The sequence below is a fragment of the Doryrhamphus excisus genome, chromosome 15, assembly GCF_030265055.1.
Source record: "Doryrhamphus excisus isolate RoL2022-K1 chromosome 15, RoL_Dexc_1.0, whole genome shotgun sequence".
Taxonomy (NCBI): domain Eukaryota; kingdom Metazoa; phylum Chordata; class Actinopteri; order Syngnathiformes; family Syngnathidae; genus Doryrhamphus; species Doryrhamphus excisus.
In genome coordinates, this window is record NC_080480.1 from 15,170,600 (window position 1) to 15,193,905 (window position 23,306).

Below are 23,306 nucleotides of genomic sequence, written 5' to 3' on the forward strand. Positions count from 1 at the left end.
GTAGGGCCTCCGTGGTAATGCTAGCTTTTCATCTTCAAAGAAAACCGGGAGGAGAAATTGATTTTTTTTTTTGGCTTTGAAGACCAGTTTGACGCTGAGGGTCACGTTCCTCAGGAGTTTTTCTTCACCAGGAAAAATTATTAATTATTATTATGCTTTTTTTTTATATGCAACTAGTCGAGTGAATCAGCAGCGCCTCTGCTGGTCGTAGACAAGTAGTGCATTCAAGATTGAGTACAATTGTTTGTTATTATTAGGTGTACTGTACATAACGCTGCATTATATTAGGAACAGGGAGTGATCTAGTCACTCGTCTACTCCGTAAACGGATACAGTGAAGCCAGGGTTTGAACACAATGACAAGTGGACAAGATGAAAGCAGTGTCCCGTCATTGAGGAAGTCCTCCATTTGGGGCTGTTTTTTATTATTTTTATCATTCTCCATTTATTGTTTTGTCATTCTCTAAATGTTTTGAGGACAACTAAAATTCAAACCATTGAGAGAAAAAAGTTACAGCCTAAGAAAAAATCTTAATTTTACATTGTAATATAATAATGGGGAAAAAAATAAATAAAAAAATAATAATTTTAGTCTCATTTATTTGAAATATTCAAAAAAAAAGTGAGAAGTAAACAAAACTGATTAAAGTTGAAATTTTTTTTTAATTAGATTTCTGGAAAAAGTTGCATTACAGGAATAAAGTAAAAATATTATAGGAATAAAGTCATGATGAGAAGCAGATTCATCAGATGAAAGTTCAAATATTAAGAATAAAATAAATAATAATAAAAATAACAATAGCAAAAATAGGGGAAAAAAGGCTGAAATCTCATTTATTTGAAATATTAAATAAAAAAGTGAGAAGTAAACAAAACTGGTTAAAGTTGTATTTTTTTAAATTAGATTGCTGGAAAAAGTCGCATTAAGGAATAAAGAAAAATATTATAGGAATAAAGTCATTATGATGAGAAGCAGATTCACCAGATGAAAGTTCAAATATTAATAATAGAATAATAATAAATACAAATAATAATAATAAAAATAACAACAGCAAAAATAGGGGAAAAAAAGTCTGAAATCTCATTTATTTGAAATATTAAAGAAAAAAGTGAGAAGTAAAAAAAACTGATTAAAGTTGTATTTTTTTTTATTAGATTGCTGGAAAAAGTCGCATTAAGGAATAAAGAAAAATATTACAGGAATAAAGTCATCATGATGAGAAGCAGATTCACCAGATGAAAGTTCAAATATTAATAATAAAATAATAATAAATAAAAATAATAAAAAAAAGAAAAAAGTGAGAAGTAATAATAAAATAATAATAATTTTTTAAAAAAATAATACAAATAACAACCACAAAAATAGGAAAAAAAGGGTGAAATTCAGACAAATGTATGTTTTTTTTCAGCTCCAATTGCTTTCCAATATATCAAACTTTCTCTTGAATCCTTTCATTTTTCACCGAGTGTCCCACGCTGCAAAAGTCCGGACACGCCCGCCTTACTGTCCTGGACCATGACCTTAAAAACAAGGTTTGAAGACCTCCTCATTAGATAAAGCAACTGCTTTCTCATGCAGTTTTCTTTGCAATACATAAGAAAATTCAAAAAAGCTAATCAGTGGGCTACATTATAGTCGTCTACAAGGGAGCAATCTTAGTTTTCTTTCTAAAAACGAACTTTTTGATGCGGCTCTTGCATTGGATCATCGTGGTTTCCGTTCCTAATGTTGCGGCTGGCGAGAGTACATGACTTCATTTGCGGCCAAGCCATAGAAAAGTGCATTTTTTCAATGAAATTGTAAGCAACTGTGAACGTATTCAATGTGACTGTTGTACAGACAGCTGGTCTGAGGGGGGGGTTTGGGGGGGCAACACATGGATGCAATAATCCGATAATGAATGTGATCGTCATCAAAAGCTGAAAATGACTTGTTGCGGCGCAGATGAGAGTTCACGTCATCGTTATCGCCGCGTCCTCTAATCGATGCCTTGTTCTTGTTTATTGGCTTTCGCGGCAACCAGAAACAGCCGTGTTCTTCTGTGGAATGGAATGGGAGCTTTTTAGAACCAGACACTGGTTCTTTCTGTCTGTTGGGCACAACAGATGTGGAAGATGTTGATTATTGTTCTGTTCCCGTGCCGAATTACACATTCCTGATGCTTTCAGAGCGCTCCGGGTGCTCAGCGTTATTCCACGTAAAATATGGACTCATCACATGAATGGTTGTTTGTCTATATGTGCCCTGTGATTGGCTGGCCACCAGTCCAGGGTGTAAAAAAAAAAAAAACGAAAAAAATTTCTCCTCTCATTCCATGTGGAAGTGGTATTTTTAATGTATTTTTTTTGCTTTTATGTGCTTCTTCTCAGGCTGCATGGCGGAAGAGTGGTTAGCACGCAGACCTCACAGCTAGGAGACCAGGGTTCAATTCCACCCTCAAGTTTTACATGTCCTCCCGTGCATGCGTGGGTTTTCTCCGGGTACTCCGGTTTCCTCCCACATTCCAAAAACATGCTAGGTTAATTAGCGACTCCAAATTGTCCATAGGTATGAATGTGAGTGTGAATGGTTGTTTGTCTATATGTGCCCTGTGATTGGCTGGCCACCAGTCCAGGGTGTAAAAAAAAAAAAAAATTCTCCTCTCATTCCATGTGGAAGTGGTATTTTTAATGTGTTTTTTTTTTTGCTTTTATGTGCTTCTTCTCAGGCTGCATGGCGGTCGAGTGGTTACCACTCAGGCCTCACAGTTCGGAGACCCGAGTTCAATTCAATAAGAGGTGCATTTTCAGGCCTCACCCGAGTTCGATTCCATCCTCGGCCATCTCTTTGTGGAGTTTTACATGTTCTCCCTGTGCATGCGTGGGTTTTCTCTGGGTACTCCGGTTTCCTCCCACATTCCAAAAAAACCTGCTAGGTTAATTAGCGACTCCAAATTGTCCATAGGTATGAATGTGAGTGTGAATGGTTGTTTGTCTATATGTGCCCTGTGATTGGCTGGCCACCAGTCCAGGGTGTAAAAAAAAAAAATTCTCCTCTCATTCCATGTGGAAGTGGTATTTTTAATTTTTTTTTTTTTGCGTTTATGTGCTTCTTCTCAGGCTGCATGGCGGACGAGTGGTTAGCACGCAGGCCTCACAGTTCGGAGACCCGAGTTCAATTCCATCCTCGGCCATCTCTGTGTGGAGTTTTACATGTTCTCCCCGTGCATGCGTGGGTTTTTTCCGGGTACTCCGGTTTCCTCCCACATTCCAAAAAAAACATGCTAGGTTAATTAGCGACTCCAAATTGTCCATAGGTATGAATGTGAGTGTGAATGGTTGTTTGTCTATATGTGTGCCCTGTGATTGGCTGGCTACCAACAACCCGCTAACGTGGTCCTGTCAAATTCTAGGAAGTCACCGCAATTAGCGTTTGTTTTTAATCTCACTTCCTGTCAGCGTGTTTAGCTGTATCACTACTATAACGACACTGCAACGTTTACTTTTGTTCGTTTTTACGTTCTTTTTACAAACAGTGAAATGACAGAAATAGCAACACGCTGCTATGGGGAAATTACGATAAAACATTTTAGGGGGGGGGGGGGGTATATAAATTACCATGAATGAGATAAGCTTCTGTGTCCCTGAGGGCTTTGCGTGTGTATGTTTGCTCATGTCATTGTTATTTAGGACTTGATAACGCCAAAATAAAACACTTCTCATGGGAAAGCCGCCCGCTGTTTGTTAGAATCCGTCCATAACGGAAAAAAAAATTGTCCAAATTGTCTTCACGTTTCATCAGAGTTATGTCATAAAGTCAAACACAGCGGCGTAGAAAGGGTTAAACACGACGTTCCCTCCTACTGATCTTAACCAAGCACACACACACACACACACATTGGCTGAACACACACTTTTTTTTCCCCTCCTCAGCTGAGTCCAAAGCCAGAGAAGAAGAAGAAGAAGGAGGAGGAGGAGGAGGAGGGGCGGCCGGCCGCTAGCGAGCCCCAGCTGTCGTTGGCTCAGAGTCTCGTTCGTCCCCGCGCCGTCTTCTCGTCTGGCCTGGTCACTCCATGGGACTCCAGAGGTGGCCCCCCAGCACAGCAGCACTGTCCTCCTCCATGGCCTGCCTCCATGTGGAGACCCCCTCCATCTGCAGGGGGAAGTTCAAATCAGGTAACTTTATTGATATTTTTACAGTGCATGCAAGGGGAGGTTATTAAGAGGGGGGGGGGGGTTGTGATGAGTCACCCTCCCCGACCAGGAAGTGACAAGGCAGAACTTAAGCTCTTTGTTTGAATGGGACGACATGCTGCAAATGCTCTAATGCTCTATGTTAATAATAATAATAATAATAATAATAATAATAATAATAATAATAATAATAATAATAATCCACAAGGCATATGAATTTAACATTTTTATAGACAGGCTCAGCTGCACGGTGGTCGTGTGGTTAGCGCGACGTGCTGCAAATGCTCTAATGCTATAGTCACCAGATATGTGGTCTACAAGTACCAACCTCTCCAACCTCAGACAGATACCAACCTCTCTAATTCATTTAATAGCATTAGCAGATGTGGCTGTAGGCAACCTCCTGGTATGATTTTTGGCAGTAGCTTGAATTTGAAGCTCGAATTTGATCTAGCTCTACGTGCGCTTTAAAATGTGTGGTGCACTTTTGCCCATCATGCTATAGTTGCTAGGAGCGTGGACTAAAAAAATCAAATAATAATAATAAGTCTAAAATTAATCTTTCAATAAAAAAATTGCATTTTTGTCTACCACTGTATGCGCTTTAAAATGTTAGCACAGTGCTGTTGTTTACAATGAACTTATCAATGCTATTAATGCTGGCTATTACAACATTGGTTCTGGTGAAGTTGTAATATGAATAATATTCTCTAATTATCACCTAATTCTATTTAGCGGTTTAGGAAAATAAATTATGCAATTATGAACTGTTGCTAATATTTCCCTCAATATTTTCCACACTTGGCGCCTTTGACAAGCATTTAAATTGTGCGAAAAGGAACAAAACAATAATATGTACATTTATTATTGTAAAAAAAAAACTATTAGAAGTCTTTATGCTAATAATAATAATCCACAAGACATATGAATTTAACTTTTTAATAAACAGGCTCGGCTGCACGGTGGTCGTGTGGTTAACGCGACATGCTGCAAATGCTCTAATGCTATAGTCACCAGATACGTGTATCTACAAGTAGATACCAGCCTCTCTAATTTATTTAATAGCATTAGCAGATGTGGCTGTAGGCAACCTCCTGGTATGATTTTTGGCATTAGCTTGAATTTGAAGCATCCTGCAGCTTCATCTAGGTCTACATGCGCTTTAAAATGTGTGGTACACTTTTGCCCGTCATGCTATAGTTGCTAGGAGCGTGGACTAAAAAAGCAAATAAAGAAGTCTAAAATTAATCTTTCAATAAAAAAATAGCAGTTTTGTCTACCACTGTATGCGCTTTAAAATGTTAGCACTTTACAGTACTGTTGTTTACAATGAACTTATCAATGCTATTAATGCTGGCTATTACAACATTGGTTCTGGTGAAGTTGTAATATGAATAACATTCTCTAATTAGCGCCTAATTCCATTTAGCGGTTTAAGTAAATAAACTCCCGCCGAGATGCAATTATCAACATAGCATTAGCAGATGTGGCTGTAGGCAACCTCCTGGTATGATTTTTTCCTATTAACGGCACAAGTTGGCAGTAGCTTGCATTTGAAGCATCCAGCAGCTCTACATGCGCTTAAAAAAAGCAAATAACCAAGTCTAAAATTAATCTAAAATTAGCTTTAAAAAAAATTGCAATTTTGTCTACCACTGTATGTGCTTTAAAATGTTAGCACTTTGCCGTACTGTTGTTTACAATGAACTCATCAATGCTATTAATGCTGGCTATTACAACATTGGTTCTGGTGAAATTATAATTATCGAATTATCGCCTAATTCCATTTAGCGGTTTAGGTAAATAAACTCCCCGCTGAGATGCAATTACGTTAGCATCAACTGTTGCTAATATTTTCCTCAATATTTTCCCCAAAGGACGCTCATGCTAATTGGCGCCTTTGACAAGCATTTAAATAGTGTGAAAAGGAACAAAACAATAATGTATAATAAATAATAAATATAAATAAATAATAATAATAATAATAATAATCCACGAGGCATGTGAATTCAACCTTTTTATAGACAGGCTAAGCTGCACGGTGGTCGTGTGGTTAGCGCACAGACCTCACCGCTAGGAGACCCGAGTTCAATTCCACCCTCGGGCATCTCTGTGTGGAGTATGCATGCGTGGGTTTTCTCCGGGTACTCCGTTTTCCTCCCACATTCCAAAAACATGCTAGGTTAATTAGCGACTCCAAATTATCCATAGGTATGAATGTGAGTGTGAATGGTTGTTTGTCTATATGTGCCCTGTGATTGGCTGGCCACCAGTCCAGGGTGTAACACGCCTCTCGCTCGAAGACAGCTGGGATAGGCTCCAGCGTGAGGATAAGCGGTATAAAGTGAATAAATGTTCGATTGTTCTGGATGCTAACACCAGGATTAATGAAATGCAGTTAGCTCGTATCTGATGACGCAGACTGTAGCCAAGGCTAATTGGTGTTTGATTTCCCAACATGCAGTGCGAATTCAAACATAGATTGACGTCAGATAGATGTGTTGGGTCTGTTTGTGATACGTATGACGGCCCGCGTTTTTGCTACATCAGATAGCGCTAAGAGACGGTTTTTTTGGATATTTATAAGCAATAAAGCTAACATAACTTGGCATCGTGCTCTTTCTAAACTTTATTCATCTTTGCCTTGGCAAGAAGGCATCTCCAGTAAACCGCTATTTGTTCTCTTCCTACAAAAGAATCCAATCAAATCGGAATCAAACAGGGGGCCGGGAGAGGAGAGAGGTTGCGTCAGTCGCCAGGGTTTTTTTTTTTTTTTTTTTTGGTGGTCGTTCCTCCACAAGCTCTTGTTTACGCTCTGCTGGAGAGCAGGAGAGAGCGTCAGGCGGCTAACATGGCAGCCAGGAGGGTTAGCCAGGGTTCACGACAAGCTGTCACATTGTCAGGAGCACCTCCAGGCACTGGATCGTGCCCCCCTTATATTAAATGTTCTAAAACTACGAGGTGCTTTTTGATGTTTCTTGATATGCAGTCATAAATTTCACTGCTTGGGGCATTCTTTCCAGGTCACAGTGACTGTAAATACTCGGACTCGGACTCTTGAGTATGCTAGCCTGGTTTCTGCAGATCCCGGAGTCTTTGAGCTTTGATTCTGGACCCCCTTTTTTTTTTTGCCCTCCCGAGTTGATAGCCCGCAATCAGCCCCCGAAAACCCCGCATCCCGCCCCCCCCTTAAACTTACATTTCATGGTTCCCAGGCCTTGTTCTCACAGCTGCCCGGTTTATTTTTGCTAGCATGAGTCAGAGTGGCCTGTTCAGACGCAGCGCTTGTCCCAGTGGAGACGTGTGTGTGTGTGTTGTGTGTGTGTTGTGTGTTTGTTGTGTGTGTATTTATGAGGGGGTAGATGTTTCCCTTGAGTCGATCTGTAGATGTAGCTACGCTGACTTTTTATGTCACTAAGGGGGCGGCGATCCGGGGGCCTCCGTCAGTCACCATCAACTTCTAAACTAACTTGACCACACCCACTTAGCTATAGACACTGTTTGGACACGCCTCTCAATCAGATCAATCATTTTTTTTTTAAATAAATCAACTCATTTTTATAGGGCGGCACGGTGGTTGAGTGGTTAGCGTGCATACCTCACAGCTAGGAGACCAGGGTTCAATCCCCACCCTCGGCCATCTCTGTGTGGAGTTTGCATGTTCTCCCCGTGCATGCGTGGGTTTTCTCCGGGTACTCCGGTTTCCTCCCACATTCCAAAAACATGCTAGGTTAATTAGCGACTCCAAATTGTCCATAGGTATGAATGTGAGTGTGAATGGTTGTGAGTGTGTATGTGCCCTGTGATTGGCTGGCGACCAGTCCAGGGTGTACCCCGCCTCTCGCCCGAAGACAGCTGGGATAGGCTCCAGCACCCCCTGCGACCCTTGTGAGGAAAAGCGGCAGAAAATGAATGAATGAACTCATTTTTATAGGGCGACACGGTGGTCGAGTGGTTAGCGCGCAGACCTCACAGCTAGGAGACCAGGGTTCAATTCCACGTACAACAATGAATCTTGCATACAATAAAACTAAAATAAAGTAAAATTATTTCAACAACATGCATGCTAGGTTAATTAGCGACTCCAAAAATGTGAGTGTGAATGGTTGTTTGTCTATATGTGCCCTGTGATTGGCTGGCCACCAGTCCAGGGTGTGATAGCTGGGATAGGCTCCAGCACCCCCTGTCTCTTGTGAGGATAAGTGGTAGAAAATGAATGAATGAATGAATGTGCACTTGGGGGGGGGCGTACAACAATGAACCTCACACACAATAAAACTAAAATAAAGTAAAATTATTTCAACAATATGCATGCTAGGTTAATTAGCGACTCCAAATTGTCCATAGGTATGAATGTGAGTGTGAATGGTTGTTTGTCTATATGTGCCCTGTGATTGGCTGGCCACCAGTCCAGGGTGTAAAAAAAAAAAAAAAAAAATCTCCTCTCATTCCATGTGGAAGTGGTATTTTTAATGATTTTTTTTTTTTGCTTTTATGTGCTTCTTCTCAGACTGCATGGCGGACGAGTGGTTAGCACACAGGCCTCACAGTTCGGAGACCCGAGTTCAATTCCACTTTTGGCCATCTCTGTTTGGAGTTTGCATGTTCTCCCCATGCATGCGTGGGTTTTCTCCGGGTACTCCGGTTTCCTCCCACATTCCAAAAACATGCTAGGTTAATTAGCGACTCCAAATTGTCCATAGGTATGAATGTGAGTGTGAATGGTTGTTTGTCTCATTTTTATTTTCCAGGTTAGATTTCCAGTTGCACACTTCCTGTATATGGTCTGTCCCAATATTTTTGTCCATGAAGTGTCTTCACTGATACTAAAAACAAGTGGCTATGACTCATTGATGACACATTAACAAGGTTTATACCACCCTAACTCCCCTTGTGTAATCATATTGTTTACTTTCACGTCTCAATGATGTGTATGCGGTTTTGTCCACTTCCTCTCCGTCCCAGTACAGGAAGTGAATTGTGGGTCTGCTGTTGTTAGCCTTTGACCTTTGCCGTTTATTATAAAACACCAGGTGCATTGTAGGACTCAGCGTGACATCTTATGATGACTTAGTGGAGCTTTTCAATTAGAGTTATTTGACTTTTTGTTTTTTGTTTTTGCACTCGCAGCTCTTCAGCTCTGCCTGCAGCACAGACGAAGTCGCGAGCAACTTGTGGAGCAAGGCATCATGCCCCGTGAGTGTATACGTGAAAAGTATATTCATTCCATGCTTTTATCTCATCTTCTTTCGGCACACTAGTAGCCAGCCAATCACAGGGCACATATAGACAAACAACCATTCACACTCACATTCATACCTATGGACAATTTGGAGTCGCTAATTAACCTAGCATGTTTTTGGAATGTGGGAGGAAACCGGAGTACCCGGAGAAAACCCACGCATGCACGGGGAGAACATGCAAACTCCACACAGAGATGGCCGAGGGTGGAATCGAAACTGGGTTTCCTTGATGCCGTTCACTGGACTAGCAATACTGGCCTTTTTTTAGGCCTTTATATAGGCCTCTGTTTATTTGGTCCACTTTTTTCACAGAGGAGTCAATTCATTATCTCAACTACTCGAGCACTAAGTCAACAATAAATCCACAAAGTATTTAAAGGGCCAGCCTTAAAGGGCCAGCCTTAAAGCGCCAGCCTTAAAGGGCCAGCCTTAAAGGGCCATCCTTAAAGCTCCAGCCTTAAAGGGCCAGCCTTAAAGGGCCAGCATTAAAGCTCCAGCCTTAAAGGGCCATCCTTAAAGCTCCAGCCTTAATGGGCCATCCTTAAAGGGCCAGCCTTAAAGGGCCAGCCTTAAAGCTCCAGCCTTAAAGGGCCAGCCTTAAAGCTCCAGCCTTAAAGGGCCATCCTTAAAGGGCGACCCTTAAAGGGCCACCCTTAAAGGGCCACCCTTAAAGGGGCATCCTTAAAGCGCCATCCTTAAAGCGCCATCCTTAAAGGGCCAGCCTTAAAGGGCCAGCCTTAAAGCTCCATCCTTAAAGCGCCAGCCTTAAAGGGCCATCCTTAAAGGGCCATCCTTAAAGGGCCAGCCTTAAAGGGCCAGCCTTAAAGGGCCAGCCTTAAAGGGCCAGCCTTAAAGGGCCAGCCTTAAAGGGCCATCCTTAAAGCTCCATCCTTAAAGCTCCATCCTTAAAGGGCCAGCCTTAAAGGGCCAGCCTTAAAGCCCGAGCCTTAAAGGGCCATCCTTAAAGGGCCAGCCTTAAAGGGCCATCCTTAAAGGGCCAGCCTTAAAGCGCCATCCTTAAAGCGCCATCCTTAAAGGGCCAGCCTTAAAGGGCCAGCCTTAAAGCTCCATCCTTAAAGCGCCAGCCTTAAAGGGCCAGCCTTAAAGGACCAGCCTTAAAGGGCCAGCCTTAAAGGGCCATCCTTAAAGCTCCATCCTTAAAGCTCCATCCTTAAAGCTCCATCCTTAAAGGGCCAGCCTTAAAGGGCCAGCCTTAAAGGGCCAGCCTTAAAGCCCGAGCCTTAAAGGGCCATCCTTAAAGGGCCAGCCGTAAAGGGCCATCCTTAAAGGGCCATCCTTAAAGGGCCAGCCTTAAAGGGCCAGCCTTAAAGGGCCAGCCTTAAAGGGCCAGCCTTAAAGGGCCATCCTTAAAGGGCCACCCTTAAAGGGCCACCCATAAAGGGGCATCCTTAAAGCGCCATCCTTAAAGCGCCATCCTTAAAGGGCCATCCTTAAAGCGCCATCCTTAAAGGGCCAGCCTTAAAGCTCCAGCCTTAAAGGGCCAGCCTTAAAGGGCCAGCCTTAAAGGGCCAGCCTTAAAGGGCCAGCCTTAAAGGGCCATCCTTAAAGCTCCATCCTTAAAGGGCCAGCCTTAAAGGGCCAGCCTTAAAGCCCGAGCCTTAAAGGGCCATCCTTAAAGGGCCAGCCTTAAAGGGCCATCCTTAAAGGGCCATCCTTAAAGGGCCAGCCTTAAAGGGCCAGCCTTCAAGCTCCATCCTTCAAGCTCCATCCTTAAAGGGCCATCCTTAAAGGGCCAGCCTTAAAGGGCCAGCCTTAAAGGGCCAGCCTTAAAGGGCCAGCCTTAGTAATTACAACCCTTTCGCATACATTACTCCCTCCAAGTATTGACTGTCAGTGTAGTATTCCAAGGACAGCACAGTAATACTAGCTCGTCCAGGCTCAGTCGGTGTGGTGTTTGTAATAAAAGATGATTTAGTCATGCTGATAAGATAAAAGCTACAAAGAAAAGTCATTTTACGTGTTGTCAGTCAGCTCCTCCCTGTCTCCGCACGGCTTCGTGAATCACAGCCTGGGCCTTCGATGGAGGTCAGTCACCCCTTTAGTGTCCTAGTCGAGCGTGCTGACTCCCCCAGGCTGTTTTCTATTAAAGCCCCCACATGTATCCATCCTGGATGCTAAGGTTTGCAGTTCAGGCTTAGCGATGATTGTTGTTTTTTTTTCTCCGTCATGTGTCCTTAAACCAAACTGTTGCTCATAACGGAGGTGACTCAGAATGGCTTTTGCTTTGTTTTTGTATTTTTGACTAATGCACAGCCTCTTTTCATGCAAAAGGAGGAAATTGTTTTCACAACTTGATAGAAGATAAATAATATTTAAGAACATAATAATGTTCTTTTTGGTGTTGCAAAGGGGCGGGACATTTCTGGAAGCATTCCATGGAAAGTTAAGACGGGGGTATTTGGGGAAAACATTCAAAGTTGGATTCTTTTCCATGGGAATTAATGATTCCTTTTCTGAAACTGTCATTTTTTTGTTTGCTTTTCCGATTTTAAACCTCACTGCAACGGTTCAGATTCATCTATCCTAGTGCGGTAGTGGCGTCCAAATTCCTCTGATGTGGTATGATTTTAGTCATTATGCTATGTTGCTGAAATATTCCTGGAGTAAATAATGTGCAAAGTTTGAGGGACGCATGGACAAGACGGGAAGTTGCACTAAATTGGTAGAAAAAAATGTTTTTAAGCAATATTCTGCAGTTCGGCGCCACTCCAATCTGCAACCACAGTAGTAAACATATTGTGAAAGGCAGAATTGTGGATTCAGCCGTATTATTGTCATTGTTATATTTTGCAATTTTGATTATATTTGGCGGCAGCTGTCTTTATTTTTTGCAGAAAGACAGGAGATGCCTGTTTTATTGCTTTGCACTAAAACGTTCATTTACCTGCAAAGGTACATCTTGCAATGTGTATCTTAAATTGCCTTTTTAACTACTACTAATATTTTTTATTTTATTTTTAAATAGCTTTTATCATGTGGTATCATTTAGGATTAATTCTAATTATTAATAATTATTTATGCGTATTTTTAATTATGAATAATTCATAATAATGGTTATTATATACAATAAAAATCTATTTTTATTTATTTTTACACTATGATGCATTCATTTTGGACAGCAATGTGTATCTTAAATTGCCTTTTTAACTACTTATAATAATTTTATTTTATTTTTAAATAGCTTTTATCATGTAGTATAATTTAGAATTAATTCTAATTATTAATAATTATTTATATGTATTTTTATTATTAATAATAATGATTGTTATATACAATTTTAAATCAATTTTTATTTATCTTTACACTATGATGCATTCATTTTGGACAGCAAAGGTACATCTTGCAATGTGTATCTTAAATTGCCTTTTTAACTACTTATAATAATTTTTCTTTTATTTTTAAATAGCTTTTATCATGTGGTATCATTTAGGATTAATTCTAATTATTAATAATTATTTATACGTATTTTTATCATTAATAATAATGATTATTATACACAATTTTAAATCAATGTTTATTTATTTTTACACTATGATGCATTCATTTTGGACAGCAAAGGTACATCTAGCAATGTGTATCTTAAATTGCCTTATTAACGACTTATCATAATTTTTATTTTATTTTTAAATAGCTTTTATCATGTAGTATCATCTTGGATTAATTATTTAATTTTTAAAAATTATTTTTAATTATTAATAATTATTTATACGTATTTTTAATTATTAAAATTTATACTGTATTATTTTAATTATTAATAATTATTAATAATGATTATTATATACAATTTTAAATCACATTTTATTTATTTTTACACTATGATGCATTCATTTTGGACAGCAAAGTAAGAATTTCTAATTGCTAATTTGACTGTGCGTGTAACAAACACACTCAATCTCTGTTGTGGTTCTCATAAGACTGTTTAGGTGTACCTAATGTTATGGCCAGGATTGTGCACGAGTACAAATAGTCACTGATTCCTTCTCCTTCAGCTCTGAAAACGCCCGCCACCTTCCATGAGCGTATTCGCAGCCTGGATAGAGCCAGGGTAAGTCCTAAAGCTTCTCTGCTGTCTTCTGCATCTCCTATCATCCGACATTTTCTTCTATCAATCAGACAGGGAACCTTCTGAAGCACAAGCTGTGCAACAGACCCACACGTTCCGAGCTGGTCCAGATGCACGTCTTACAAGGTAGTCCTCCTCTTGGTCGCATCCTTTGGATTTCATCCAAGCAGCTAAAAAAACGATGCTTTTCCCTTCAGCAGAGGCCGATGCAGAACCTTCAGTGCAGGCCGATCGTATGAAGCTAAAGAGGCCACGACTGGCTGATGATCTGAACGAGAAGATCACCCACAGACCTGGACCCATGGAGCTGGTGGAGAAGAACATCCTGCCTGTGGATGGCGGTGCCAAAGAAATCCATGATGGTAGATAATTATTCAATGTACCCAAGTCCTACCATCATAGATGATGATGGATTTAATTCTGGCTTCTTCTTTGACCCTGATGTAAATATTATTTATGTGTACTCTTCATAACGCCATAAAAACATAACCCCCTTGGCAATGGCGCTCGGACTGAAAAATAGATGAATATTTCACATTCCTCGCTATTTCTTATCTTTATTGTTGTTTTCTTTATCCTCAAGGGAGAGAGAACAACCCGAGGAAGCCAATCAAACAAACAAATCCCTTTTCCATGCACCACCAATGTGTATCTTAAGTTGCCTTTTTAACGACTTATAATCATTTTTATTTTATTTTTAAATAGTTTTTATTGTGTAGTATCATTTAGGATTAATTTAAATTATTAATAATTATTTATACATATTTTATATTATTAATAATTAATATTAATGATTATTATATAAAATTTAAAATCAATTTTTATTTGTTTTTACACGATGATGCATTCATTTTGGACAGTAAAGGTACATCTTGCAATGAGTATCTTAAATTGCCTTTTTAACTACTACTTTTAAATAGCTTTAATCTTGTAGTATCATTTAGGATTAATTCTAATTATTAATAATTATTTATACATATTTTTAATTATTAATAATTCATAATAATGATTATTATATACAATTTTAAATAAATTTTTATTTATTTTTACACTATGATGCATTCATTTTGGACAGCAATGGTACATCTTGCAATGTGTATCTTAAGTTGCCTTTTTAACTACTTATAATAATTTTCATTTTATTTTTAAATAGCTTTTATCGTGTAGTACCATTTAGGATTAATTCTAATTATTCATAATTATTTATACATATTTTTATTATTAATATTAATGATTATTATATAAAATTTAAAATACATTTTTATTTATTTTTACACTGATGCATTCATTTTGGACAGCAGAGGTACATCTTGCAATGTGTATCTTAAATTGCCTTTTTAACTACTTAGAATAATTTTTATTTTATTTTTTTAATAGCTTTTATTGTGTAGTATCATTTAGGATTAATTCAAATTATTAATAATTATTTATCCATATTTTTTATTACTAATAATTAATATTAATGATTATTATATACATTTTTTAATCATTTTTTATTAATTTTTACACTATGATGCATTCATTTTGGACAGCAAAGGTACATCTTGCAATGTGTATCTTAAATTGCCTTTTTAACTACTTATAATAATTTTTATTTTATTTTTAAATAGCTTTTATCATGTAGTATCATTTAGGATTAATTCTAATTATTAATAATTATTTAACATATTTGTATTATTAATAATTAATAATAATGGTTATTATATACAATTTTAAAAACATTTTTATTTATTTTTAAACTTTTAAAATGTCCTGAAGGGACACTTTGTTCTCCAGGTGATGATCCGGACAAGATGGTGGATGTGTACAGCTTCGATGAGGACAACAACAGCGATGCTTTATCTACGCCGGAACCTCCCTGCCAAACCCCTCCGAGCGCCATGAGCTCATCCGCCAGCCCGACCGAGTCCAACACGAGCTCCTCCATGCAGGTGAGCCCAAGATGTTAGCTCATGGAGGCCCGGCATGGGATTGCATTCAATAGCATTAGCATCCAGGAAGTAGGGATGATTAAGTTCACGTTGTAAAATCCGTGAAAACGGACCACAAAATGTAACGAGTCTGAAAAAAAAAAAAACCTGGAATGTCATACGCTAAGTTCTTTACCCAGATCTCAACTCCGTGGGACATGTTGGACCAACGTGTTAAAGGTGCAGCCGAACTAGGGAATGTCTTCTGGAAGAATCCGCCATATAAAACACACAAATATTGTGTTTTGTTTTTTCCCACAGCATTCCCCGTCATGTAACGCCACATCACCGGCCGCCGCCGCCAGTGAGCAACCATCTCAGCCGAGTGTTGCTTCGCCTGCAAAGGTGAAGCTGCCATATTCTTGTTGCTTTCACACCCGACATCATAACTACGCGGCCTTTTCCCGTGACGTCATCGCATGTTTGTTTGTGTGTCGTCGCTTCACAGCAAGGCTCGCCAAAACCGCCGCACGAAAAGAGCCGTGGTAAAAAGAGTCGTGAGGCCAAACCGCGGGTACGCAAGTTGAAGTATCATCAGTACATCCCCCCGGATCAGAAGCATGAGCTGCAGGTGGCGGCGGCGGCGCAGATGGACTCCGCTTACGTGCGAATCCTGCAGCAGCAGCAGCAGTTCTTGCAGCTGCAGATCCTCCGTCAGCAGCACTTGTGCCAGCAGGGGGCGCCACCTGCCACACACAAGTATGGACAATATTATTATGTAGCAACATTATTTATTCATTTATTAATTTATTTTAGATATTTAAATTTAGATTGTAATATTAGCATAAAATATTTATAAATATAAATATATTTATAAATATTTTTTTTACTTTATTATTATTATTTTTAACTACATTAAATCAAATTTAGGCTGCACAAAATTATCAAATAGAACACTGAATTGAGTTTGGACAACAGAAAAAAAAAAACGTTAACCGAGTGGTTAGTGCGCAGGTCCCGCAGCTAGGAGACCCGAGTTCGATTCCACCCTCGGCCATCTCTGTGTGGAGTTTGCATGTTCTCCCCGTGCATGTGTGGGTTTTCTTCCAAAAAACATGCTAGGTTAATTGGTGTAAGCCTACAGTGCCGTCGAGTTAATGCAAAAATAACTATTTTTAATTTAATCTTTAAATAATTATTTTTAATTAACATTTTATGAACATTTTACTTTGTTGCTTGCTCAATTTATACATGTGTTTTTGAATTTGAAATTTTCACGTAGGGCTACACGGCGGTCGAGTGGTTAACGCGCAGACCTCACAGCTAAGAGACCCGAGTTCGATTCCACCCTCGGCCATCTCTGTGTGGAGTTTGCATGTTCTCCCCGTGCATGCGTGGGTTTTCCGGTTTCCTCCCACATTGCAAAAACATGCTAAGTTAATTGTCTGACTATAGGGGTGTTATTTCATGTCTAGAGGGCTCTAATTGTGTTAAAAGCCATATTTAGGAGGTTGTAAACACATTTTTGACGCTCTAACTAGTAAACTAGTAACTAGTAAATTGCCTTTCCCCTCTTCTTCCAAAAGACCATCGGCCGAGATCCAAAATGGCTGCTCCGGTGCCGTCCTGAGTGAAAACTGCAAGCCTGATCAGTTACCGGCCAATGTGGACGAAATGAAGGTGACAATAAAGTTTTTATATCATAAGTATGGCAAGACCGCATCAGGGGACTTCAACCCATCCAGGCCTATGAATTCTGCCTCGAAAGTAGAACATTAATTGGTTGTTACTTTCCAATTTGTGGAATTCTCACTAGGTTTCCTACAGCCGCAGCTAATTAGTTAATACAGACCCAGGCAGACTATCGAAAAGTCTATGGTTTAGCCACAAAAATGAAATTAAGTTCACAAGCTAGCAGTTACTTAAATATTAAATTACATTTCTTCTGCTTTGTTGTTGCTAGCAGAGTTTACGGGGCAAAGTCATGTGTGCCCCAACCGCACAATTTAAAGAGAAAAAAAAAATGCAAGCTACGCATAGGTGTGCCACATTCATGCTGATACTTTTGGTCACAGGATTCTGCTGACCTACACAGTAGAGGAAGGACAAGGAGGGTCGGCAGGAAGGAAATTGCATTAAAAAAAAAAAAAAAAAATTATACTGTGTGAACTGAACTTGGAACCAGTTAATGCGACAATGATCTAAACTTTGAACTAGTACTATATAGTATATATACTAGTACTATATAGTACTTTGTAGAAGTACACTGCTGCCTAACAGATGGTTCATGTTCTGTTTGGTTCTGTTAGGTGGCTGAGCTGAAAGTGGAGCTCAAACTCCGGTCGCTTCCTGTCTCCGGCACCAAAACAGACCTGATCGAGCGGCTAAAGGTCTACCATGAGAGCGCTGTTGCCATGGAGACAACCCCTCCCGACAAGTTGACCCCACCTGTGTCCCCCGTGGCGTCTAAAGAGGACAACGCGAGGGCCGACAGCCCCAAGAAACATGTCGACGCCACGTCATCTCAGGAGGACCCGATGTCCGGCGAGAAGGACAGACGTCTCCACGAGAAGGAGCGCCAGATCGAGGAGCTGAAGAGGAAACTGGAGCAGGAGCAGCGTCTGGTGGAGGAGCTGAAGTTGCAGCTGGAGGTGGAAAAGAGGAGTCAGCAGGGAGATTCCCCGCTTCGCCTCAGCCCTCTGCCCGCTTTCCACCACGTCAAGGAGGAACGTCTTTCGCTCTCCAGCTGCGCGGGAGGTGCCGTGGAGGTGAAACACGAGCGGGACGCAGAGCAGCGCTACTTAGCGGCGTCATCAAATAAAGATGGAGCACTTCCTGTCTCCGTGCAGCTGCCTGTTAATGGCATCAAGATGCAAAGCAGAAGCAGCGCGGCCTCGGGGCTCGTCCTCGCATCTGGACACGGGCCATCAAACATAAACGACTCCGAGCCTCTGACGAAGGTGACGCAAACATCTGACTGCCTGTCTTTATCTGGATCGTTTCCCCCTCTCGTGTAACGTTTTATTCTTCTTCTTGTAGTTTTCACACTGCAGTACTTCGTCGCCTCCTCTTCATCATCACAGCCGTCACCCGGCCTTCATCCTGCCGCAGCTCAAATGCAAAAACCTCAGAGAGCCTCCTCCCTATGAAGACGCGGTGAAGCACACGCGCATGGCGACAGCTGTACAGGTACCACCCCCCCCCCCACACACACACACACACGACCAACACACATCACGTCACATTTAGCATTCATTAGCAATACCCAAATATCATGTATACAGCACATTTTGTCTCTACTATTTGTCTCTATTTTCAACATGCTAATATTAGCATAGTAACTTTTTCTGCTACTTTCATGGGGAGACACGTATAAACACGTTTGCGGTGTTAGCATGCTAGCCCTGGCATTTTTTTTGCTATTTTCACGAGTAGACACTTTATATAAACACCAACACTATCATGCTAGGTGTTAACATGGTACCGTTAACATGTTAACATTGCTAATATGCTCACATTAGCATAGTAGCGGTTTGACCCATTGTCATCAGTAGACACATAAAAACTTAGCGCTATTATGCTAGGTGTTAGCATGTTAAAATTAGCATGTTAATGATGCTAGCATGCCAGCAATAGCATACTAACATTTTTTAAGGGTAGACACATGAAACACCACTATTATGTTAACATGCTAATATTAGCATGTTAGTTTTGCTAGCTATTTTCATGGATAGACACACATATAAACATGTATTAATATAATGCCAGGTGTTATAGCATGTTAACATTAGCATAGTAGAATTTTCGCCCATTGTCGTAGACACTTAGCACTATTATGCTAGGTGTTAACATTAGCATGTATTATTGCTAGCATGCTAATATTAGCATAGTAAAATTGTTTGCTATTTTCATGGGTAGACATACTGTATATATAAACACTTTCCATTATAACATTCGGTGTTAGCATGCTAACATTAGTATGTTAATATTGTGAGAATGCTACCTTTAGCATAGTACTAGTTTTTAGCCATTTTCTGAGGTCGACATGCACCTACTAGCATTTTTTGCAATTTGTCATGAATATGAACTTGGACAATGCTATCATGTTAAAAATTTAGCATGTAATGTTAGCATGCTAACATAGTTATATGAACATTTATAGCATTTTCAGAGGTAGGCACTTATATAAACACTTAGCACTCTTAGAATGAAGAATGTTCAATGTTTTTGATTTGTCTTCCTGTAGGGCGTCTCTGCAGCCAGCCAGCAGATGGACGACCTGTTCGATGTCTTGATTGAAAGCGGCGGTAAGAATAGCGAGCCAAACTGCCCAAGTTTGAAACCCCAACCCTAGTTAACCCTAAATAAATCATCACCTTGTTTTTTTCATTCCCATGTTTTGCAGAGATAGCACCTTTCATCAAGCAGGATCCTCCCAGCATCAACAAGCGCCTTCCCGTCACACCCAGCGTCACCCTCCTGCCTGTCAACACAGTCCTATCACGTCCACCGCCTCTGGTCCAGGTGGCACATGTGCCGCCCACAGCGCTGGCACCCGACAGCCGCTTGGACTCCCTCCTGAGTGCGGACGCTGAACCGCTGAAGCTGATGGAGGAGCTTCACTCGGACCTTCACGCTATGGACTGGCTGGACCTGACGCTGTGCCCGGCAGCAGAGGGCGTCGACGCAGAGACCGTGTCAACCCCTGAAGGCGTCTTCACCACCACGGACTTCCTTAACGCCCATGAGTTGCTCTAGATGCACCTGCCACATTTTCTTCCTATAAGGAAAGAAAACAGGAAGTGAGAATGGGGTGTGTTGAGCTGCTGCAAGGTCCTAAAGTCCTCTGATTTGATGGCTGGGTACTTTAAAAAAAGAAAAAAAGTTTTTAAAAAGTCTGGTACTGTTCATCTGTCTCATTATTTATGCCTCCTTTTGTTGATGTCAAAGTCAGAATGTACAGACAAAGACAATCAGTGATGAGGACTGCTGCAAATGTTGTACTGCATTGCCCTCTACTGGCCACATATGTTATTGCTCTGAGTCAGGCGTTAGAAGGACTGCAATGACAAATATCTACTATACGAGAATGACTCAGCATATTCTTCTATTGTATATTTTGTGTTGTGTTTTTTCTTACCTTTTATACAAACATGGCCATCACCTTGTGTTTGTCAATAAACTAAACACGGCTCAATTGTGTCCTTTTGCCTTACTTTTATACGATAAGATAAGATAAAATAAGATAAGCTATGCCTTTATTCGTCCCTCAGTGGGGAAATTTGCATTGCACAGCAGCAGTTAAGCAGTACAAAATACACAATATAGAAAAATAAACAATATAAACAACCCAAGTATTAACAAAATCAACAGCTAAAATGTATTTGTTATTACAATAACAAGGTATGCCTGAAATTTGAGGTACACATTTGTCTAAAATATTACCTGCAATTAAACAAGTACACTGTCCGCAATGTGAGGTAAACCCAAAACATGAGGTGCACAAGGGGAAAACAATAAAGTACCTCATCAGCGGTCCAAGCAGGAACCCTAAAAATGCAGAAAAAGCCACATGTTAGATTTTTTTTCAACTACCTTGCACCAGGGCTATACATTAAATACAAACATTACTTGCCCATAAGGTATCCTTAAGGTGAGAACTACTTGCCCCATGTAAAATGAAAAAACTGTCAGAATATGATAAAATTTTTGTTGCATCACATGAGAATCTCAAATAAAGATTAAATTATTATCATTTCTTGTGGTTGTTTTCCTACATAGATCCTGATTAAATCAATCAAATTGTGTAGATGTATGTTAGCATAGCATGCCATACTACCTTACAACATCGTCGTCGTAGTAAGCAGTGATATTTATAAGTTGTACACCACAATGAAACATTATTTGTGTACTAGTAAAGTGTTTTTAATCCGGAAAAAAATGCTCAACGGTCAAACAATAATTTGTGAAACAAAAGTGAGAAAAATACAACAGAGAAATGGAACGGCTAGTTTTTGTAGCTTGTGTTCGTATTCGGTGGTGTTTCATTGTGACGACTTCAAATTGTCAAAGCAATGTGATTAACTCACCTGTGTCATCATTTCATTTGCTGCCGCTAGTAAAATACTTCTTTAGGAGGCACTCTTTCATCAGTTTTTGGTGTTTTCCTTCCGACGTTGTTGAAGAATCACACGATGTCGGCACGGACGCCATGATAGATGTTTTCCGAGTAAAACGATCGCTGATTGGTTGACCGTGAACAAGAACGGATGTGTGTAAAACACGGAAAGTAGAGTACGGACCGCGGTCTAAATAAACGATTCTGATTGGTCCATTTCAAGATTTGCAAGGATTGGATGCAAAATACAACCGGAAATACGCAATCCATGTTTTACCAACACCCAACAAGCACTTATCTGCTCCGAAATCAACTGGAAACCTTGCACACTGTCATCACGGGTCCCAGAAAGACCCAAAATGGCATAAAATGCCACTTTATAGAGGTGTTGATTTTTGGAAAAAAGGTAAGGGGTTAGCCTTACGTTTTTTTTCCATTTTTTCAACTTGCTGAAAATGCACTTTTCTGCGCCGAAATCAACTGGAAACCTCTCACACACTCATCGGGGGTCCCAGAAGGACCCCAAAATGGCATAAAATGCCACTTTGTAGAGGCGTCGATTTTTGAAAAAAAGGTAAGGGGTTAGCCTTACGTTTTTTTTCACTTTTTCAACTTGCTGAAAATGCACTTTTCTGCGCCGAAATCAACTGGAAACCTCTCACACACTCATCGGGGGTCCCAGAAGGACCCCAAAATGGCATAAAATGCCACTTTGTAGAGCCGTCGATTTTTGAAAAAAAGGTAAGGCTAACCCCTTACGTTTTTTTTCATTTTTTCAACTTGCTGAAAATGCACTTTTCTGCGCCAAAATCAACTGGAAACCTCTCACACACTCATCGGGGGTCCCAGAAGGACCCCAAAATGGCATAAAATGCCACTTTGTAGAGGCGTTGATTTTTGAAAAAAAGGTAAGGCTAACCCCTTACGTTTTTTTTCATTTTTTCAACTTGCTGAAAATGCACTTTTCTGCGCCAAAATCAACTGGAAACCTCTCACACACTCATCGGGGGTCCCAGAAGGACCCCAAAATGGCATAAAATGCCACTTTGTAGAGGCGTCGATTTTTGAAAAAAAGGTAAGGCTAACCCCTTACGTTTTTTTTCACTTTTTCAACTTGCTGAAAATGCACTTTTCTGCGCCGAAATCAACTGGAAACCTCTCACACACTCATCGGGGGTCCCAGAAGGACCCCAAAATGGCATAAAATGCCACTTTGTAGAGGCGTCGATTTTTGAAAAAAAGGTAAGGCTAACCCCTTACGTTTTTTTTCACTTTTTCAACTTGCTGAAAATGCACTTTTCTGCGCCGAAATCAACTGGAAACCTCTCACACACTCATCGGGGGTCCCAGAAGGACCCCAAAATGGCATAAAATGCCACTTTGTAGAGGCATCGATTTTTGAAAAAAAGGTAAGGCTAACCCCTTACGTTTTTTTTCATTTTTTCAACTTGCTGAAAATGCACTTTTCTGCGCCAAAATCAACTGGAAACCTCTCACACACTCATCGGGGGTCCCAGAAGGACCCCAAAATGGCATAAAATGCCACTTTGTAGAGCCGTCGATTTTTGAAAAAAAGGTAAGGCTAACCCCTTACGTTTTTTTTCGTTTTTTCAACTTGCTGAAAATGCACTTTTCTGCGCCAAAATCAACTGGAAACCTCTCACACACTCATCGGGGGTCCCAGAAGGACCCTAAAATGGCATAAAATGCCACTTTGTAGAGCCGTCGATTTTTGAAAAAAAGGTAAGGCTAACCCCTTACGTTTTTTTTCATTTTTT

The 23,306-nt window shown here is 40.2% G+C and overlaps 1 protein-coding gene and 1 long non-coding RNA gene across 18 annotated transcripts in view; one reads left to right on the plus strand and one right to left on the minus strand.

The window, feature by feature from the left end:
* Positions 1-20,597, plus strand: part of mrtfbb (myocardin related transcription factor Bb) — a 69,285-nt gene extending 48,688 nt beyond the window's left edge. For 13 of the 17 annotated variants that reach the window (XM_058048917.1, XM_058048919.1, XM_058048921.1 and 10 more), the window contains 13 exons: positions 3,913-4,155; positions 9,304-9,369; positions 13,427-13,482; positions 13,551-13,626; positions 13,698-13,862; positions 15,259-15,431; positions 15,732-15,815; positions 15,919-16,169; positions 16,997-17,090; positions 17,720-18,370; positions 18,450-18,599; positions 19,657-19,717; positions 19,816-20,597. In XM_058048917.1, coding sequence (XP_057904900.1) covers positions 4,053-4,155; positions 9,304-9,369; positions 13,427-13,482; positions 13,551-13,626; positions 13,698-13,862; positions 15,259-15,431; positions 15,732-15,815; positions 15,919-16,169; positions 16,997-17,090; positions 17,720-18,370; positions 18,450-18,599; positions 19,657-19,717; positions 19,816-20,168 — 2,283 coding nt within the window. In that variant the 5' untranslated portion in view covers positions 3,913-4,052 and the 3' untranslated portion in view covers positions 20,169-20,597. Of the gene's footprint in view, positions 1-3,629; positions 4,156-9,303; positions 9,370-13,426; positions 13,483-13,550; positions 13,627-13,697; positions 13,863-15,258; positions 15,432-15,731; positions 15,816-15,918; positions 16,170-16,996; positions 17,091-17,719; positions 18,371-18,449; positions 18,600-19,656; positions 19,718-19,815 lie in introns of those variants that run through there. The other 4 variants (XM_058048933.1, XM_058048932.1, XM_058048931.1 and 1 more) reach the window with 4 other exon arrangements.
* Positions 18,666-21,650, minus strand: LOC131103061 (uncharacterized). Its single transcript, XR_009119544.1, has 3 exons — positions 21,500-21,650; positions 20,936-20,960; positions 18,666-20,190 (listed from the first exon to the last, which is right to left on the minus strand). It is a non-coding gene; the product is annotated as an uncharacterized LOC131103061 (long non-coding RNA).
* Between the last annotated feature and the right edge of the window lie 1,656 nt (positions 21,651-23,306).